We start from the raw sequence: 21713 nt of genomic DNA, 5'->3' as shown, positions 1-21713 counted from the left end.
CCAGAGCTTGTCCTGTTTTCTAGTTTAACCATCAGGTCATTCCAGGTGCTCCTAACCACCAGGTCATAACAGCTCCCCAAACCATCACTGAATGTGGGTACTTTACACTAGACCTCAAGCAGCTTGGATTGGATTGTGTGCCTCTCCACTCTTACGCTAGACTCTGGGACGTTAATTTCCAAATGAAATGGAAAATGTACTTTCATCTGAAAACAACACCTTCGACCACTGAGCAACAGTCTAGTTCTTTTTCTTCTTGGCCCAAGTAAGACACTTCTGGCGTTGTCTATTGGTCAGGAGTGGCTTGACACAAGGAATGGGACACATAGCCCATGTCCTGGCTACGTCTGTGTATGGTGGCTCTTGGGGCAATGACTCCAGCAGCAGTCCACTCCTTGTGAATCTCCCCCAAATTTTTGAATGGCCTTTTCTAAACAAGCCTTTCAAGGCTGCGATTATCCCAGTTGCTTGTGCACCTTTTTCTACCACACTTTTTCCTTCCACTCAACTTTACGTTAGTATGCTTGGATACAGCACTTGTGAACAGCCAGTTTCTTTAGCAAGGACCTTTTGTGGCTCTAGTGTTTCAATGACTGCCTTCTGGAGATCTGTCAAGTCAGCATTCTTCCCAATGATTGTGGAGCCTACTGAAACAGACTAAGGGACCTTTTTAAATGCTTAGGAACCTTTGCAGGTGTGTTTTGTTAGTTATTCTCATTTACTGAAATAATGACTTTTGAGTTTTCACTGGCTGTAAGTCATAATCATCAACATTAACAGAAATAAACACTTGAAATAGAGTCACTACAAACAGGCTGATAAGAGATACGGCCATCACCTTTCAGGGCTGATATAGAGCATCCCCAACTCATGGAAGAAAAGAAAAATAACTTTTATTATACTCACCTGCAGGGCTGTCCGGTCCGATGCGCGTCACTAGTCTTGTTCCAGCAAATCCCTTCTTCTTGCGATGCCGCCCTCTTGCTTGCTTCGTGTGGATGACACGCCTCCTTGGCACCATGCTCCTGCGCAGGCGTGCTTCTCTGCCCTCTTGAGGGCAGAGCAAAGTACTGCAGTGCGCAGGTGCCGGGAAAGGTCAAAGAGCACCGGCGCATGCTCACTGCCGTACTTTGCTCTGCCCTCGACAAGGCAGAGAAGCACGCTTGCGCAGGAGCGCTGTACTGAGGAGACTGTGTGGATGACAAAGAGACGCGTCATCCTCATGAAGCAAGCAGGAGGACAGGGATCGTAAGAAGATGGGAGGTGCCGAACCAAGACCAGCAACATCCATCGGACCGAGTATAATAAGTTATTTTTCTTCTCTTGCAGGTCGGGTTGGGGGCAGATATACAGCATTATAGAATTATACACTCACTGGCCACTTTATTAGGTACACCTGTCCAACTTCTTGTTAACACTTAATTTCTAATCAGCCAATCACATGGCGGCAACTCAGTGCATTTAGGCATGTAGACATGGTCAAGACAATCTCCTGCAGTTCAAACCGAGCATCAGTATGGGGAAGAAATGTGATTTGAGTGCCTTTGAACGTGGCATGGTTGTTGGTGCCAGAAGGGCTGGTCTGAGTATTTCAGAAACTGCTGATCTACTGGGATTTTCACGCACAACCATCTCTAGGGTTTACAGAGCATGGTCCGAAAAAGAAAAAAAATCCAGTGAGCGGCAGTTCTGTGGGCGGAAATGCCTTGTTGATGCCAGAGGTCAGAGGAGAATGGGCAGACTGGTTCGAGCTGATAGAAAGGCAACAGTGACTCAAATCGCCACCCGTTACAACCAAGGTAGGCCTAAGAGCATCTCTGAACGCACAGTGCGTCGAACTTTGAGGCAGATGGGCTACAGCAGCAGAAGACCACACCGGGTACCACTCCTTTCAGCTAAGAACAGGAAACTGAGGCTACAATTTGTACAAGCTCATCGAAATTGGACAGTAGAAGATTGGAAAAACGTTGCTTGGTCTGATGAGTCTCGATTTCTGCTGCGACATTCGGATGGTAGGGTCAGAATTTGGCGTAAACAACATGAAAGCATGGATCCATCCTGCCTTGTATGGAGCATCTTTGGGATGTGCAGCCGACAAATCTGCGGCAACTGTGTGATGCCATCATGTCAATATGGACCAAAATCTCTGAGGAATGCTTCCAGCACCTTGTTGAATCTATGCCACGAAGAATTGAGGCAGTTCTGAAGGCAAAAGGGGGTCCAACCCGTTACTAGCATGGTGTACCTAATAAAGTGGCCGGTGAGTGTATAGCATTATAGATATACCTCATTATAGTTCGGAAAGTATTCATACCCTTTAAATTTCTCACTCTTTGTTTCATTACAGAAATTTGGTAAATTAAAAAAAAAAAAGAAAATTCTCATTAATGTACACTCTGCACCCCATCTTGACTAAAAAAGTAATTTTTGCACATTTATTAAAAAAGAAAAACTGAAATATCACATGGTCATAAGTATTCAGACCCTTTGCTCAGTATTCAGTAGAAGCACCCTTTTGAGCTAGAACAGCCATGAGTCCTCTTGGGAATGATGCAACAAGTTTTTCACACCTGGATTTGGGGAACCTCTGCCATTCTTCCTTGCAGATCCTCTCCAGTTCCGTCAGGTTAGATGGTGAACGTTGGTGGACAGCCATTTTCAGGTCTCTCCAGAGCTGCTCAATCGGGTTTAGGTCAGGGCACTGGCTGGGCCAGTCAAGAATGGTCACAGAGTTGTTCTGAAGCCACTCCTTTGTTATTTTAGCTGTGTGCTTAGGGTCATTGTCTTGTTGGAAGGTGAACCTTCGGCCAAGTCTGAGGTCCAGAGCACTGTGGAAGGGGTTTTCATTCAGGATATCTCTGAACTTGGCCACTTCAATGACAACCACTTGTCCTGTCCCTGCAGGTGAAAAACGCCCACATAGCATGATGCTGCCACCACCATGTTTCACTGTTGGTATTGCATTGAGCAGGTGATGAGCAGTGCATGGTATTTTCCACACATATCGCTTAGAATTATCACCAATAAGGTCTATCTTCGTCTCATCAGACCAGAGAATCTTATTTCTCATAGTCTGGGAGTCCTTCATGTGTGTTTTTTTTTTTTTTTAAGCTAACTCTGTATGAGCTTTCATATGTCTTGCACTGAGGGCAAGCTTCCTTCAGGCCACTCTGCCATAAAGGCCAGACTGGTGGAGGGCTGCAGTGATTGTTGACTTTGTGGAACTTTCTCCCATCTCCCTACTGCATCTCTTGGAGCGCAGCCATAGTAATCTTGGGGTTCTTCTTTACCTCTTTCACCAAGGCTCTTCTCCCACGATTGCTCAGTTTGTCTGGACAGCCAGGTCTAGGAAGACTTCTGGTGGTCCCAAACTTCTTCCATTTAAGGATTATGGAGGCCACTGTGCTCTTAGGAACCTTGAGTATTGCAGAAATTCTGTTGTAACCTTAGCCAGATCTGTGCCTTGCCACAATTCTGTCTCTGAGCTCCTTGGCCAGTTCCTTTGACCTCATGAATCTCATTTGGTCTGACATGCACTGTGAGCTGTGAAGGTATTTGCACAGGTTGCGGATTTTGCTGTGAATCGTGGATTCGCAGCAGTTTTCCCTGAGTTTACAGTAGCATGTAAACCTATGGAAAACAAAATCCGCAGTGCACATGCTGCGGAAAAAAACGTGCGGAAACGCTGCGTTGTTTATTCCGCAGCATGTCAATTCTTTGTAAGGATTCCGCAGCGGTTTACACCTGCTCCATAATAGGAATCTGCAGGTGTAAAGACGCAGGTGGAATCCGTACAAAATCCGCAAAAAAAAAACGCGGTAAATCTGCAGGAAATTCACAGTGCGGTTTACCTGCGGATTTACCAAAATCAGTCCGGAAAAATCCACAACACTTTCTGCAACGTGTGCACGTACCCTGAGGTCTAATATAGACAGGTGTCTGCCTTTCAAAATCAAGTCCTATCAGTTTAATTAAACACAGCTGGACTCCATTCAAGGAGTAGATAGAAACATCTCAATGAGCATCACAACAAAAATGGACAGCATGTGACTTAAATATGAGTGTCTGCGCAAAGGGTCTGAATACTTATGACCATGTGATATTTCAGTTTTTCTTTTTTAAATAAATTTGTGTGTTTTTTTTTCAGTCAAGATGGGTTGCAGACACATTGTACATTAATGTAAAAAAATGAACTTTTTTAAATTTACCAAATGGCTGCAATGAAAAAAAAAGTTAAAAACTTAAAGGGGTCTGAATACTTTCTGTACCCACTGTATATCAGCTATGAAAGGTGATGGCCGTATCTCTTATGGGCCAAGCCTGGTGACAGGTTGACTTTAAATAAATTAACTTTTTGATGATATTCTAATTTTGTAAGAAGCACCTATATCATGTGGACGTCTTATTTTATAAATCATGGAGTGTTGGTGTGATAACAAATATTCATAATTTATTGTTAATAGTTTATGAACAATGTATAGCTTTTATATACAGCTTATATATGGTAATTTGTAAGTAATTCTTTTTACGTCTATTGTGATGTAATCACTTACATCTAAAACTGTCAAGTTTGTAAATTTAAAAGGTCAAGTTTCCCTGTCTGTAAATACCTGATGAAGGGGGCAGACTGTCCTTGAAATGCGTAATCTATTAAAGTTTTTAATTCCACCTGGGGGAAAAAAAAGCTTGTGCTTTGTCCTGATGAAGTGTTCCACTTCAAAACGCATTGACAAACCTCATTTCTACCCATCTTTTACTTGGATCATCAATGCACCTCTGGCATGGCAGATTTAACCTACTCCTCTCCAATTCTACATGTCTCATACGCCATGGGCACCCCCGCAACACGATTGTGTGGAGCTGATGGTTCTCATAGCAATCGGAGGTCAAATAATTACTTCCAGGTCTTCCAAATACAGTGGCCTGTTATACAGTGCATTTGGCAGGGTCTAATGCCTGTGTCAGCCTGACAACTCTAATGCATTTAATTCATGTGGTATAGCGTTGTCTGGAACGACATGATCTATTAAACTGTCTTTTTAAGCTCTACAGTGAACACCAAAATTAAATATAAAACAGCAAAAACTGTTTCTTCATCATACAGCCAAGCAAAATGTGGCATGAAATGAAATAAAAAAAGTTGTACGTAAATAAAAATGATATCCCTGAAAAGCTACATAATATAGTGAAGCAAAAAAACAATATAAATGTGAAACACTGTAATCGTTCTGACCCAAAGCATAAAGTTGTCGTATCACTTTTACCTAATGGTGAACAGCGTAAAAGAAAGAAAAAGAAAATGAACAAAAATCAGTCATTCAGGAATTGTTTTTTTTGTTTCACTCATGACCCCACCAACAAAAGAGGGGATTGCTCTGCAAAGACAGGAATCCTTCAAGATAAAAAGGCAGTACCTCTCTCCGCATCAGTTGGTTTTCAGTCCTTGACAGGGGAGCCTTGTAAAAACAGCGGTAAGTAGACTGAAGAATGAAGACGTATTCCCAGACCTGTGCCGGTTGGTTTCTTGCAAGGCACCGTCTCTGCTGCGGCCGGTGCCTGGGGGCTGGAAGCGAGCAGTGAATCCAGTGGGGCCTCTTCTGACAAGCATACATGAGTGGCGGCACCTTATGGTTGCCTGGTGGCCGCGTGTCTCGGTTTGCACAGGGGACGTTCCTGGAAGTTGCGCCCTGATTACGCACGCTGCTAACTCTAGACCTTGAGTGTATTTTCGAGGGTGGGACTGAAAGCTGCATGGAACGCGCTGGCCATCTGGTCCCCATGCCAATGAAAAAGTTGGCCGCCGGCCACGCTAGGCCTCTGTGTTCTGTCATGGACTTGCAGCATCCAATACTGCTGGAGCAGCAGCAATTGGAGAAGGAGCAACGGCCATGTCTATCAAATCAACCACGGAAAAGGAAGCAAGCTCACCTGCAGCCATGTGCAGGTCGACGGGGCAGTAGCAATGGGGGCTAGCTCAGGTGAATTATAAAAGGCCAAAAATTCTAAATCCAGTCGGCACAGCTCGAGCAGAATGGAGGAATCTGCGAACTCCAAAGCAGATTTATCGGATGTGATTCTGCCTCCTAATCTGGTACCCTTAATATCTTCTGAGTCCATAAACTTGAAGCAAAGTTGGGGGATTCCTCTGAGATAGTCTGTTCTATGCAGGACTGGGCAGGGGTGGATGGAGAATAGTATACAGACAGGACAGCAGGGGATCACAGCTGATTCTTTCTGTGAGGTAAAACATAGGTTAAAAATGGGCAGGATAACGTTTTGCTGTTGGAGCTGTGGTATGATCAGACCATGTTCCTTTACAGTCAGACTTGGCCATTACACAATACACAGCATGGGCACACTTACAAGGTTATCTCCGCACAGGAACATTTTATTTACGCACATCCAATTGTGGAAATTGTTATTATTCCAAGATCTATTGATTAAAATGAACTTTGTTCGAGGGAAAAACCCTTTAATAGCAATGTGACCGCTTTCCTATTAATGGATATTGAGGTGCCACTTATGTAGGCGGGCAGAAACGCTTTGCTGTGTTCGATGAGATCCATAGAATTGTAGTTGTTGCACTACGTCTAGTGGTCAGCAGGTGGCAGCAAACTGTAGACAATGCAGGATGTCCGTGAATGCGGTAAGCTAGTAGATAACAGAGTAGGCTATAATGTAGCAATAGTGCCTTTACATTGTGATCTGCAGCATTAAATTACTACCGATTGTCCATCTGCATATTATTATTTGATATGTAGCAATCAGTATTAGATAGGTTTCCATTTGTTCTCTGCAGCACTGTAAATGTGTTAACAGCAAAGTCTTTTCCTGATAAAAAGGCAATAAAACATTGGACACTGACCCTTGATATATACGAAGTGAGCTTTCAAGCAAAAATATATGGTTTATTTATTTTTAAAGCCCCGTTAATTTCAGAGTGCTGTACATGTGCTGTATGCTGAGGGCTCCGGCGATGAGCCCACAACTTTTCGGGCTCATGTCAGTTGATTTCATCAGCTGACATGTAATCCACCCGTGGCTGTTGACATGTTAAATGCCACTGTCAATCACCGAAAGCTCATCACAAACCCTGCCCATCGGTGCCCGTCTCACACTACCGCGGATCGCCAATGGGTTGGCATGACAACCCGAGGTCTGCAGGAGACCTCTGTGGTTGTCATTGCCGCATAGCTATGAGCACCGATCAAGTGAGCATTTCTGCTACACAGAGCACGGCTATTGCCCTGGTCTGTGAAGCACAAGCGATCCTGTGGAAACTATTAAAGAAATCTCTTTGGAAGGATGTAGCTAAATTAATTAACACTGTCTTGAAAAAGGAACTACTCCATCCACCAACGGTACTTCTTTTAGGTGATAGGCCAGTCAATGCCAATGGTAAGACTTGTCGGCTTATAGATTATACTACCATGGCAACTAGAAACCACATAGCTGGGCAATGGAAAACCAATACTTTATCTATAACCCAGGTGAAGAGACAGATAAATTGAATTATGCTATATGAAAAAATAGAAGCCACCACATCCGACTCTCTTGAAATCTTCCTAGGTATTTGGGACCCATGGATCCAGACTCAGACTGATGGCGACTTTTCCAGAATAATGTCACTATCTGTATAAATTATAACATGGCTACTTTACTAATTGATGACTAGGATTTACATCCTACACGAATTATACAGTACGTTAACATAGCCCACAAAGTTATTACCCAAGGTTTTACATTCCTTCCTTTTTCTTTTGTTTTGTTTCTGTTTTATTTTCTTTTCCTTTACTTTTATTATTAATACAATGCAGCTAATGTTATACAAACGTATATTTGTTCTTTCCAGCTACAATTAATAAATCAAGGATATTGTATTAATATTATTTACATTGATATACTTCCCTCTTCGAGGGGATCCTTGTACTTCATATTCCATGGCATTCATGTTATTCTGATATCTGCAATAAAATTGTTGAAACTAAAAGATGAAATCCCAGGTTATACTGAATCTTTTCTCACAAAAATATAAATCCATCTGCTCTATAACATGGTGCCTGCAGATTAGACTGAAGTTTCTGGACGACAGGTCCTAGTAACATTTCTGGCCAATGCACTTATTTAAATGATTATTCCCATGCTGTTAAATGGGTGTAGCCAGGTAGACAATGTGAAACTAAAGCATGCAAAATTGCTTATCTCCCTCAGGTCTTCTGCTGTGTCTCTATTGGTTTATATTGTTTATTGTTCGTTACCTAGGGGACTGGCCACTGCTGCTGTCTTGGAGAGGTAGCCGAAAGTGCAGTTTACACTGACGCTGGTCAGTATCTGAAACACCCTAGCTCCCCGATCTTGGCCACTTCTGCCCAGCCCCTTTCATTTTTGGATAGCTGCCCCTGCTATGCTCAGCCCATCACAGCTACTTGCCTCCTCACCAGCAATTTAGCCCTTATCAGGGCTTTGCAGTTCAGATTAGCAGTTCTGCACTCTTTTCACAGTCCCTCCATGTCCGTAATGCCCTTCCCCCACCTCTCATCTACTGGAGAGGCAAAGCAGTGCTCCTCACAGCTGCTCATCTCTCCTTTCAGCTACTTCTGGGTGTGAAGAGGACCAGGAGGGTTATGGTATCATGACGACATACATGCAGAACCCTCCCAGGACTGTTCAAACCTGGAATACCTGGCCCAGCATGAGGGGCAACAATCTGAAGATGTATCGTTGTCAGGATGAGTAACTATGAGGAGTGGAGGGGACAGAGAGGTCATTTGGTAAGGTTGGGTATTGGTTGTTTTTGCATTTTGTTGTCCTCCCATGGTAATGTATAGGAGTGCTGCACAATTGGCAAGGCTTCATCACCTCCGGTACCTTCAGGGTGCTGCTGGATCTTGGGAGCGGGGTTTTTAGGGGTTAAATAATGCTTATGTCTGTTATCGCATTACTTGCCCTGCGCACTTTTGAGTCGGTAAAAAATGTTTTATACCCTACAGGTCAGCAATCTGAATACAGTAAATGGATACTTATGACCTAAATTATAACCTAACTTTTTTGTGTCGTTGCAGCTGCTCACTGTTCTCCCAGCGCACCCATGCTACCAGTAACTCTAGAGATAAAAGATGTCCCACAGTACTTCCGCTTACAGAAAACACTATCTGGGGATGATGCTGCACTGCCTCAGGGCTCTTTGACACAGTCACACAGTGAAATTTTTTTTGTTCCACGTCTGGGGGCTCGTGAGCCACATGTGAGGGCATCTCTTCAACACATACAAAGCCAAAAGGTAAGATTATTGTATGATCAGTGTTTTCAGGGAAGCTTAAACGTAGAAGACTAACAACTATCACTCAGTGCAGGATCCCGGCACTTTAAAGGGAACCTGTCACCCCCAAAATGGAAGGTGAGTTAAGCCCACCGGCATCAGGGGCTTATCTACAGCATTCTGTAATGCTGTAGATAAGCCCCCGATGTAATCTGAAAGAGGAGAAAAAGGGGTTATATTATACTCACCCGGGGGCGGTCCCGCTGTGGTCCGGTCCGGGGCCCCCCATCTTCTTACGATGACGTCCTCTTCTTGTCTTCACGCCACAGCTCTGGTGTGGGCATACTTTGTCTGCCCTGTTGAGGGCAGAGCAAAGTACTGCAGTGCGCAGGTGTCTGGAAAGGTCAGAGAGGCCCGGCGCCTGCGCACTGCAGGGCAGACAAAGTACGCCTGTGCCGGAGCAGCAGCGTGAAGACAAGAAGAGGACGTCATCCTATGAAGATGGTAGGCCCCGGACCACGACACCCATCAGACCAGACCGCAGCGGGAACGCCCCTGGGTGAGTATAATATAACCTCTTTTTCTCATCTTTCAGGATACATCGGGGGCTTATCTACAGCATTACAGAATGCTGTAGATAAGCCCCTGATGCCGGTGAGCTTAGCTCAACTTCCATTTTGGGGATGACAGGTTCCCTTTAACCCCCTAAATAGTGGGAGCACTAGCGATTATAGAATTTAGAAGGCAGGCAGAGGGAGGGAGCTCCCTCTTCCCTCCGATCGATGCTCCGCAACGTAATCACGGGGACCCAATCGTTGCCATGGTGACCCGATGTTGTCATGTCGGGTCACCAGGCTATGACAAACCCCTCAAAACATGCGCAGAGCACGGTCTCCGGGGCTTGTCAGTGCATCACTGATAGTTATAATCCATTGCAATTCTCATGCATTGCAATGGATTATAACTGTGATCATCCTGCTGTTGAAAGTGAAAGTCCCATAGTGGAACAAAGTAAAAAGGTTACAAAAAAAAAAAAATTGTAAAAAATAAAACAAACTAAAAATATATTGTACTGATAGATTTCTATTTTTGTGTGTTAAAAAAAAAAAACAAGCAAAAAAAAAGTACACGTCTGGTATCTCCACGTCCATGACGATTTGCCCCATAAAACTGTCCCACTATCTAAGGCCCCTTTCACACATCAGTTTTTTGCCATCAGTCGCAATCTGTCGAATTTTGAAAAAAAACGGATCTGGCATCTGACTCCCAGATCGCTGCTGAGAACAATAGTCACACTTTTACTCCACTTTAAGGAATGACCTTAAAACGTTTCAAATCGACAAGAAATTGGAGTTGACATGAAAAAAAAGTTAAGCCACATTCTTTCCTGTATAATGACTTTTATATAAGGCAAAATTTAAAAAGGATTTAAAAAAATAATAATTTAAGTAAACCAAAGTTTAATTTTTTTTTGTAAAAAATTGGAAATATTAATGTAATTTATAAAGTAAGCAAGAACTGCCAAAAAATGTGATGGAACTATATCAGACATAAAGGAGGGCCTCTTACACATTCTGTTCAAATTGTCATGTACTGGTACTCCTAGACTCATGAAGGCTATGCGCTAACTGCAAAGTCTTCCAAAGTTTACAATCAGGGTCATCCATACACCCTTGAAGGCACCAACTGTAGTACCTCACACAAATATTCTGTGCAAAGTATAATTGTAGTATTCCTACACTTGTAAAAGGTTATGCAGAGTGCAAAGCCTTCCAAAAATTACAAACAGGGTCTATACATCATTGAAGGCAGGGTCATTCCATGTCAAGTGAACCAATGATTTTTACCACTATATTTTTAATTCTTTTGAGATTTTGTTATTTGGTAATAGTGTGTCAGAGAATGCAAAATGTGAAGAAGAAAAAAATTCTAGATTTTTATTTTTTATTGATTTTCAAAGTTCGGAAAAAGTGCGAATTTCGGTGTTGCCTGCCTTTACATTTCTCCCCATAACTCAGGCTAGAAAAGAGATAGAGAAACAAAATAAACACCATTCTACTCAGAACTGTACAGGCTTTCACCAGATATGTCACAAGAGTAACTTTGATAATATTTTACCTATGCGAACGCAAGCGCAAAACTTTAAAACGCATTTCCGAAAAAAACGTTTAATTTAAAAATTTCAAAAACTGCACATGTACCTGCTATGCGCCTATTCACATATGTACCAAAATACAAGATGGGATCATGATGGGATCATATTTTAAAAAATAAAACTATTAGTGTCAGTTCAAAAATCTTGATTTCATATCTGCTCAGCTTGGGGTCTAACAGTGTGAGGTCTAGATTTACCAAATAATCCATGATTGTTAGATATTCCTGTATTATTTTATTATGTTACAGCTTAGAAGCAGGAGAGGACAGAGGAGAAGCTTTGTTAGGGCTGAGGATTGCCAGGGGTAGACGGTGACTGCAGAGCAGATGACAGGCCGGCAGCTCGGGCCTCCACAGACCGTATTCACACCAAATCTTATCACCCAAGCCACTCCTCAAATGGAGGGAGAAAAATATTCTTAACATCCAGTTCATGTATTGTACAAACCAGGACTACGGGGAGGAGGAGAGATTGTTATAACATCGGTTACAGGAAGCAGAACCCATCACAGGGACTCGGCAATACCGGACTGTCATCACATGTAGTGGAAATAAAGACAGTGACGTCCATGACGTGGTAGAAGGCGGCACAAGATCGGCAATGGATGACACAACTGGTACGTGACCTGTGAATATGGTCAGCGCTGGCGGCTACTGGACTCTCCAAAGATTGTGAAAATGAAGACGTAGAAGTGACTTTTCTGCACCTTCTGGTCCAGCGCCATCCTTTGTGTATCCAAGAAAATCAGACATTGTAAAAGTGAACAAAAATCACATATTAAGTCAGGTGGAGCCGAGCACCATGACAGGCCACACATACTCTGACACAGAAGGAAATGGCCACTGCTAGTGAGCGCTTATGGACAAGATGGCATTTCACCCACTAGAAGGGACACATTGATGATAAAAGGCCAGTGTAAAAATCTACTATTAATTGTTTGATTAGTTCATATTTTATAGAACGAGGATTTAACTACTGGACTATTCTTCTTAAACACTTCAGAAATGACATGTTTAGTGATATAGTAGAAAAAAAATCGTTCCATGTATAAATAGGTGGTAGAAATATTGGTTCTTTTAATCTTGTTTGTAACATATAATTAGGATCAGACTGTATTTAGAAAACCACACTGGAGGATGTGATCACCTTTTATCTTTTGGCTTGTTTAATAAATTCAGGTTGAAAATGCTGAGCAAGTTATGATGATTAAGGCTACTTTCACACTGGCGTTTTTTGTCCTCCGTCGCAATGCGTCGTTTTGGTTAAAAAACACATCCTGCAAAAGTGCTTGCAGGATGCGTTTTTTTCTCCATAGACTAACATTGGCGACGCAGTGTGACGCATTGACACATGTCGCAACCGTCGTGCGACGGTTGCATCGTGTTGTGGCGGACTGTCGGCAGCAAAAAACGTTGCTTGCAACGTTTTTTGGTACGTCGGGAACGTCTTTTCCGACCGCGCATGCGCGGCCGGAACTCCTCCCCGCACCTCACAATGGGGCAGCGGATGCGCTGAAAATCTGCATCCGCTGCACCCGTTGTGCAGCGCTAACAACGCTAGCGTCGGTACGTCGGCCCGACGCACTGCGACGGGCCGAGTACGACGCTAGTGTGAAAGTAGCCTAAGATGCATTTATTCTGGCACTTTGTTTTTTGTGTTTCTTTATTGTTACATATAAATGTTGAATGCAGTAAGTTGTAATTTGAAAAGAAAAAAGGAAGAAACTCACACAAACATAAAATCAGATGATTCAAGGCTTAAAAAAAAATACAAATGTGATAGATCCCAAGTTGAATCCCTGTACAAATGTAAACAAGGACACAAGTAACACACATGCATGTTTTCACAATTTTAAAACATACGTTTTTTTCAGAATTGCACATCAAAATTTTTAATTTGATTTCTCCAAAACAAAATATAACGAAACATAGTCTTGTGACATATCAAATGAAAGCCGGTACCGTTCTGAGAAAAATGATGCCTCTCCCACCTCTATATCTTAATTCTAGCCCGAGATATGATAAAAAATGTAATGCCATACCAGGCCAAAATCCATGCTTTTTCAAAACTTTAAAAATCTGTAAAAAATTAACTGATGAAAAAAATTCTAAACTTTTAATTTGTAATTAACTAAAGTTGTACTTCATAAAAACAAAAAATAAAAAAAATCTAAAGACGTAAGGTAAAAAAAATATTCATATTTGGATCACTTGAAATGGAATGACCCGGCAACAACTGGTTGGCCTCATTAAAATATTAAGAAAGTGTACACTTGTAGTAGGCCAATTTTGGCTTCTATTTTAAACCAACGAAATTTCACCAGTATATACAGTATAACACTAGTCAACTGTACCAGGCCAATCGGGCTTTAAAATTTGTAACATTCTTTGTTTAAAACTACAGTGGGTTAAACTGTATGCATGAATCATTGTATCCATAATAAAAAAATGTGAAGTTTTTTGTGATTTTAATATGTCAATGAAATGTAACAGTAACCACATTACAGTTTATGGATGACTAATTGAATCCATAAATTGTTTTGGAAGGGTTTTTGTCAGTCTTAATAAACCAGCGAAATGTAACAAGAACCAAGTTACAGTGTATGAATGAATCGTTGAATCCATAAACCTTTTTTCAAAGTTTCTAATTTTTATATAACATTGAAATGTAACAGCTCGTAATATTATATGATTATATGGATCAATCATTGAATAAATTTAAAAAATTCAGTCTTTTTTTAGTTTTATATAACACCGCAAACATGTAAAACTGTATGGATGAGTATTTGAATCCAGCAAATTTCTCACTGCTTTTTTATAATGTTATATATACCACCTAAATGTACCCAAGAAGACGTAATACTGTGTGGATGAGCAAGATAATAATGATACACTTTTTTATAATTTTTTTGAGGGTTATATACCAACAAAATGTACCCCAGAACACGCTATATGGATTCCTAATTTAATCCTAAATTTTATTTAACTACATTTTTTTTGGGGGGGAGTGTTCTACTTTACAAGAATGCACCCCAAGCCATGTAATAATGGATGTGTGAGAAATTGAACCCAGCAAAATGTTTTTACGCTTTTTTGGAGTGTTTTATATGGCACAAAAATGTACCCTAGACTGTGTAATAGTAGATTGGTGAGAAATTTAAACCAGCAAAATTTTTAAAACCTTTTTTAGAGTTTTACATTAATATACCAATAACCACATTAAAATGTATGGATTACTAATTGAATCCAGAAATTAATTTGGAATGTAAATATTTTGAAAGTGTAGTTTATGTACTTCTACACTTATAAAGACTTTTCAGAAAGTGCAAAGCCAGGAAAAATTAAAGGAAAGTCATCCATAGGCCCATGAAAGGCAATAATTGGTGGGTCTCATTCAAATATTTTTAAAGTGTAGTTGCTGTACTCCTGTACTCAGAAAGGCTTTGCACTAAGTGCAAAGCCAGTAAAAATGTATAAGACGGGTAATACATTAATCCTTTTCATGTGTCCGCTTCTTCTTTGGTAGGGTGGGGGTGCTGCCTGCACCTGCTTCCTAGAACCTGATTAGGAGGTGCCTGGGCTGTAAGTGAACTGGCTTCCGGTAGTGCCAGAGTCCCTGACATATAGAAATGGGCAATAGCCCCCTGTGTCAACTGCATCAAAGACTGTACGCTCTCAGGGGTGGTAGTAGCCCTGTCTCGAGCCGTCTTAAGTAGCCTCTCCTCCTTAAGAAGGGTTCATCCTGCTCCCTTCCTTCTAGGATCCCACCCACTGCATACCAGCAGATGTTTTCCTCCAGTTTGAGGAATGTCACACTGGTTTCAGCCATAAGCTCTTGCAGCATTCGAGGAAAGTATTCTGTCTGTACTGCCCAATCGTTGAACGAGATGTGATGACATGTCCCAAACTCTTCAGTGGACCCCCTTTTCCGCTGATGGTAGTGAGTAATGACCATCCCTGGGATGCCAACTCTCGGTACCTTGCAACTAGCGGCCCAGATAACATTTCTCCAAACCTGGTCCTGGCTCTCCTCCTTAGACCAGCCTAGGCCCCGCAGTCTGCACATTACACTGTATGGATAACTAATTGAATATAGTAAAAAATGTTAACACTTTTTTTTAATTTTAAGCAACAAAATTTCTAAACACTTTTTTGGATTATTCGATATCACAGTAATGTAGCCAATATCACACAATAGTGTATTGGTGAGAAATTTAACCCAACAAATTTTTAAATGCTTTTTTGGGAGTGTTTGTATATCACAAAAATGTAACCCAGACCACGAAATACTCTACAGGTGAATAAATTTATCCAGAAAAAAGTCAACTCTTTCTGGGAGTGTTTTATATATCTCCAAAAGGTACCACAAAGCAAGTAATTCTCGATGAGTCACACAATACGTTCAATTTTTTTCACACAAAAAAAAAACAGCTATATATTTTGCAAGGGACTGCACAACCCTAATCCCTGTCTAAAGACTGTATTCTGCCACTGTCCCTGCTCCTGCAACACACCCTCCCTAGACTAAATGCAGAATGTACAGGTGCATCTCACAAAATAAGAATATCATCAAAAAGTTAATTTATTTCAGTTCTTCAATACAAAAAGTGAAACTCGTATATTAGAGAGTCATTACAAACAGAGTGATCTATTTCAAGTGTTTATTTCTGTTAATGTTGATGATTATGGTTTACTGCCAATGAAAATCGAAAAGTCATTGTCTCAGTAATTTTGAATACTTTATTACACCAGCTTGAAATAATGACTTTAAAATCCAAAATGTTGGCCTACTGAAATGTATATTCAGCAAATGCACTCCAATACTTGGTCGGGGCTCCTTTGGCATCAATTACAATTAATACTTGGTGTATTATTTTTTGATTGTTTGCAGGAGACGAGGGCGTCGGGGATTATGCATTCAGTAAGTATGGTAAATTTAGATTCAATAAATGAGTGTGTATGATTCTTTCAAATAAAGGACTTTTATTCTGGCCGTGTCTTTATTTATTTAAAATGTAACTATAGGATTAGTAATGGTTAGGTGTGCCACTGCTGAGGTGTTATGGAAGCCCAGGTTGCTTTGATAGCAGCCTTCAGCTCGTCTGGTGTCTCATCTTCCTCTTTACAATACCCCATAGATTCTTTATGGGGTTAAGGTCAGATGAGTTTGCTGGCCAATCAAGCACAGTGATACTGTTGTTTTTAAACCAGGTATTGGTACTTTTGGCAGTGTGGATAGGTGCCAAGTCCTGATCGAGAATTAAATTTCCATCTCCAAAAAGCTTGTCGACAGTGGGAAGCATTAAGTTCTCTAAAATTTCCCGGTAGACGGCTGCGCTGTCTTTGGTCTTGATAAAACACAGTGTAACTATACCAGCAGATGACCGCTGCTCTGCTCCGGACTTGGCGTCACAGTCTTCTGGCTCTCCCAATGCGACTGTTCAGGCAGAAGGAGCATGCTAGTCTCGTCATCATGCCTTCTGACGTGGAAGATGCTGCAGCGGAGGAACGGAGAGAAGTAAGTATTGCAGGTATCGGGGCCCTGAGCAAGCGAAGAGGTGGGGGGAACTTTGCACCGGGCCCCCATAGTGCGCCGGTGTCCCCAACGGCGAGTGGACCCCCCCCAGCCTGCTCAGGGTCCCGGCACTTGCCCAGGTGTGCCGAGTGCTGACTCTGGCCCTATTGCTGATGATGTCACACTGCCAGCCAATTACAGTAATGCCACAACCAAGATGGCTACTGCATTACAGTGATGCGTAGGCAATCCCCGCATGCTTATTAGCTGTGTACCAGACACCAAACATGCGGGGCGGAGTAATGAGCACATCCAAGTACCTAGATATTCGGATGATGGCTGAATATCACCGAGCATGTTCGCTCATCCCTAAATTAACTTTTAACAAATCCAAACATCCTCATCCAAATTTTTTTTATAGATTACCTTTAAAAAACTGTAGGAACCAGGCAGGTTAACAAACTTTGGAGAGGGGTTTCAGTTATATAATATATTAATATATAATTACATTATGCAAATATATAAATGGACAGTACAGAGATCTTTTTACACCAAAGGCTGGCCATGCACATTAGATGGCTGCCGTCCCAACGATGCTTGAGCTGATTGTTTGACCGACAACCACCTCAACCCACTCTCCCATACACAGACGTGCTTGCTCAGCTGAGCGCTCCTCTGGTCTCTGTGAGAAAGCAGCCAACTGACCTGTCTGCCAACTGCTTATCTCCGGGAAAATAATGTGATCGGCAGTCCGAAATCGAACATGTGTGATTGACCTCTCTCTCGACCATCAGTCGTCCGGCGCCCCCTTACACATTAGACTGTGAATATCGACGGGTACAGCCGACAAGAGTCTAATGTGCATTATTTGATCCATCAGCGGTTTCATCTGAATCACGTCACTCTGAGATTTAGATGAAAACCCCAGTGTAAAAGCTCAGCGTAGAGCGCAGGATAAATGTGGTCCATAATGTTAAGTAAAATGTTCCCAACAAAGGCTTCAACTCAATCCACAAAAAATCAAGCCCCCACTCAGGTCTGTCATCCCTTAACGGAAATATAGGGGGCTTCCATGTTACTGCAATCAAATCTAGCAAATTCTTCACTCCAAAATCCAAATGCACCCATCCCTTCTAAGCCACACAGTGAGCCTAAACCATATTTAGCATCCACACATTTGTCAGTACTTTAGCTATGAGAGCCTGCTTAATTTACTGGGTGAGTGTCTTTAGAAGCATGAGCTGGACGCAATATATGGGCACTCCAATGTACGTGCACTACACCATACTGTACTGTGCACTACAATGGCAGATTTGCAATTTTCATTCAGCAGCATCAATTGCTGTTTGTTTCTGGCAAACACCCTTTGAGTCAAAATTGTCACAACACCTGTGGATAAATTCCCAGAGGGGTGTAATTTCCAAAATGGGGTCACTTGAGGGATGATTCTATGGTCTCAAACTTAGGTGGCTAAGCAGTACTGTACAGACAAATATGGGGTATTGGCATGTTCAGCAAAAATTGTGACACATTTTTTTGCCATTTTTACTGATTTTCCAGTGTGAAAATGTAAAATCTGGGGTAAAACCATTTTTTGTGGTAAAAATGTAATTATTTTTTTCTTCACTGCCCGATGGTATAAGATTCTGTGACATATCTATGGTGTCAGTATGATCATTGCACCCTTATATTACAAACCTGACGTCACTTCATGGCACCCGCAAACCATAACAGAAAAATCTGCACTATAATATGGGACTCCATCCCTTCTGAGCGTTGTACTGTGCCTGAAAAGTAGCTTTTGATGAGAGAATATGTTCAGAAAACGATCGTGCCTATGTATTGTTAGGTGACATCAAGCCCTGAGGTTAGTAATGGAGAGGCGTCTAGAAGACGCCCCCAATACTAACCCCATAGTCATATTGAATAAAAACACACACCCAGAATAAAGTCCATAAATTTAAAGAATGACACAAAATCCTTTAATAAATCTTAATTAAACCATACTCATGTCGTCGCCCATTCCAGTGACGCCATTGTCTCTTGCAAGAGTATTAAAATAAAAAAAACAACAATATTCCTCACTTTTCCGCAGAGACGATAATCCATTTGTCCCACGATGGGTCTAGCTCTGCTACATCTAGATGACAGGCTGCATGATGCGACCATACAGCCTGTCATCCAGCAGAAACACTGAGCAGCGTCTGCTATCATTAACCAGTGTCTCGCAGTGAACTCGTAGGACCTGTCTGACGTCACTGCGAGCATGACAAAGTTCTCACTTCTCCGGTGCCATCAGAAAGGTTCTGGGAGTTCACAGCCAATTAACTCGCTTCACCTATCTGACATCAGCACTAGCGCCATTAGAAATATTCCGACGACGCTCGCGCTGACGTCAAACCTGTACCAGAGATGTCCGTTTCTGTGTGTGTAATGCATGTGGCAACCGTGTGCCGCATCAGTACCACATGGCAGGTACCAGGGAAGCAGCGGTACAGTAAGCGCTGTTCCCCGGCGCCAGGTGCTGAAGACTACTCTCATCATTCTCCCTTGCTCTTCTGGCGATCAGCCCGAGCAGGGGAGAATGATGAGAGTTGTATTCAAGTGAAAACAATGACAGCAGGTGGTGTCTTTTGGGACTATTACTCCCATCAGCCTACACCTGCTGCCGCTAATAACAGTGACAGCTGGAGTGGCTGATGGGAGTATTCCTCACCTGCTGCCTGCACTATAAGTAATAATCCGGCGTGTATTTTTGATAACCAGCCAGGCAAAACTGACAGCTTGGGGCTACAATCTTCAGCTGTATGTGTTAGCAAGGCTGGTTATCAATAATAGAGGGGTCTGCACTCTTTTTTTTTTTTAATTATTTAACTAAATAATTAAAAAGACATACGTTTCCCCCATTTTTGACAACCAGCCTTGCTAAATCCGACAGCTGGTGGCTGGTATTTTCAGGCTGGTAAGGGGCCATGGATATTGAACCTCCCCAGCCTAAAAAGAGCAGCCCTGCAGCCACCCAGAAAAGTCGCAAGTCTACAAAGTGTAGAACAGTGATAGCGGGAGATGCGACTGCTTGACCTGGCTGCTGGCGATACAATGACAGGAGGTAATTGCTCCCACAGTGTAAAGCGCTGAGCTGCTGTGAGAGAGGTCACATGAGTTCATGATGAACTCCGGTGAACTTCAGCTGATGAACTTGAGTGACCTTTCTCATGGCAGCTCAGTGCTATGCACTGCAGGAGCGATTACCTCCTGTGTCAGTCATTATGGATTATTATCTTCTCTGCCGACAGGTAAGGAATATTGTGATTTATTTTATTTTTGTTGCAGGGATGTTGGCTTCAATGGATTAGGCGTTCGGTGAGCATGGTTTAATTTAGATTCAATAATGTAGTCTGTGTCATTATTTCAAATAAAGGACTTTATTCTGGATGTGTTTATTTTTATAATATCACTATGGGGTTAGTAATGGGGGCGTCTTATAGATACCTCTCCATTACTAACCTGTGGGCTTGATGTCACCTGACCATACAAAGGTAACATCAACCTCCCCAACCATTACCCCACTTGCTACCGCTACAGGGCAAGTGAGAAGAGTGAGGCTAAGCACCAGATTTGGAGCATTTTGTAAATGCCCCTTATCTGGGTCAGCTGAGAGCTGATGTAATCCTGAGTGTCCCACGGCGGACTGGTGAGTATTTGGTGGTTTACTATTTTTGATTATTTTCTCAGAGATTGGGCGTTAGGGCAGAGTCAGACTGTCGTATTTCTCGTGCGAGAATTGCATCGCACTGCACGGACTGGCCTAGCACCTCTCCTGACCTGAACAAGACAGCATGATGGATTACTATGCAGCTGTCAAGCTCAGGTCAGGAGAGCCGACAGCCAGTGAGAGGTTTACGATGCGATTCTCGCACGAGAAATGAGGCAGTCTGTCTCTGTCCTTAAGGTAAGTATATGTTTTTTTTTATTTTACATTTTTATGGGAGACGAGGGCATCGGGGATTTGGTGTTAAGTGAGTATGTATGTATTTCATTAATTTGCATGTTTTTTTTGTTTGTTTTTTTCACTTTGCACAAAGGTGCTGGCTGACGAGAGACTACTTCTCCCATCAACGGCACATGCTTTCACTGTTATCGGTGACAGCTGATATAGCCAGAAGGGAGGAGTAGTCTCTCATCAGCCGACGCCTACTGACCTGCGGCAAGCTTTTTACCGCGGGTCACCGCATCTCCGCGGGGTCATTCCGACATCTGATAGCGTGACCCCGCAAGGCTCTGACAGCAGCAACGTTACCGCCGATTAGAAGCACAATGCCGGTGTTTGACAGCATGAAAAACACTGGCGCTTGTGTTGTGTATGGTGTTTGGATATATTCGGCAATTAAATTGGCGAATATTGCGAATAATGACGATCATGAGCCAAACCGAATATTAGTATATTTGCTCATCTCTACTTTTGACCACAAATGGGGTATTGATATACACAGGAGAAAGTGCATAATAAATTGCATAATTATTTTTCTCATGTTTACCCTTGTGTAAATGAAACATTTGGTGCTAAGCAACATTTTTGTGTGAAAAAATTTTATTTTCACAGTTCATCGTTATCAAATTCTGTGAAGCACTTGTGGGTTCAAAGTGCTTACCATACCTCTAGATAAATTCCTTGAGGGTTGCAGTTTCCAAAATGAGGCATCTTGTGATTTTCCACTGTTTATTCACATCAAGGGCTCCCCAAATGCAACATGGTGCCCACAACCATTCCATCAAAGTCTGCGC

General features: G+C 42.2%; 1 protein-coding gene across 1 annotated transcript in view; it reads left to right on the top strand.

Annotated features, from left to right (window-relative positions):
- Positions 1-21713, top strand: part of TMEM132A (transmembrane protein 132A) — a 250646-nt gene that overhangs the window by 28012 nt on the left and 200921 nt on the right. The window contains exon 2 of the mRNA XM_077250795.1: positions 9063-9280. Coding sequence (XP_077106910.1) covers positions 9063-9280 — 218 coding nt within the window. The remainder of the gene's footprint in view (positions 1-9062; positions 9281-21713) is intronic.

The sequence above is a fragment of the Ranitomeya variabilis genome, chromosome 4 (genome assembly GCF_051348905.1).
Source record: "Ranitomeya variabilis isolate aRanVar5 chromosome 4, aRanVar5.hap1, whole genome shotgun sequence".
Taxonomy (NCBI): Eukaryota; Metazoa; Chordata; class Amphibia; order Anura; family Dendrobatidae; genus Ranitomeya; species Ranitomeya variabilis.
Note: the sequence above shows the minus strand (reverse complement) of the source record. Positions and strands in the feature narration are given on the sequence as shown.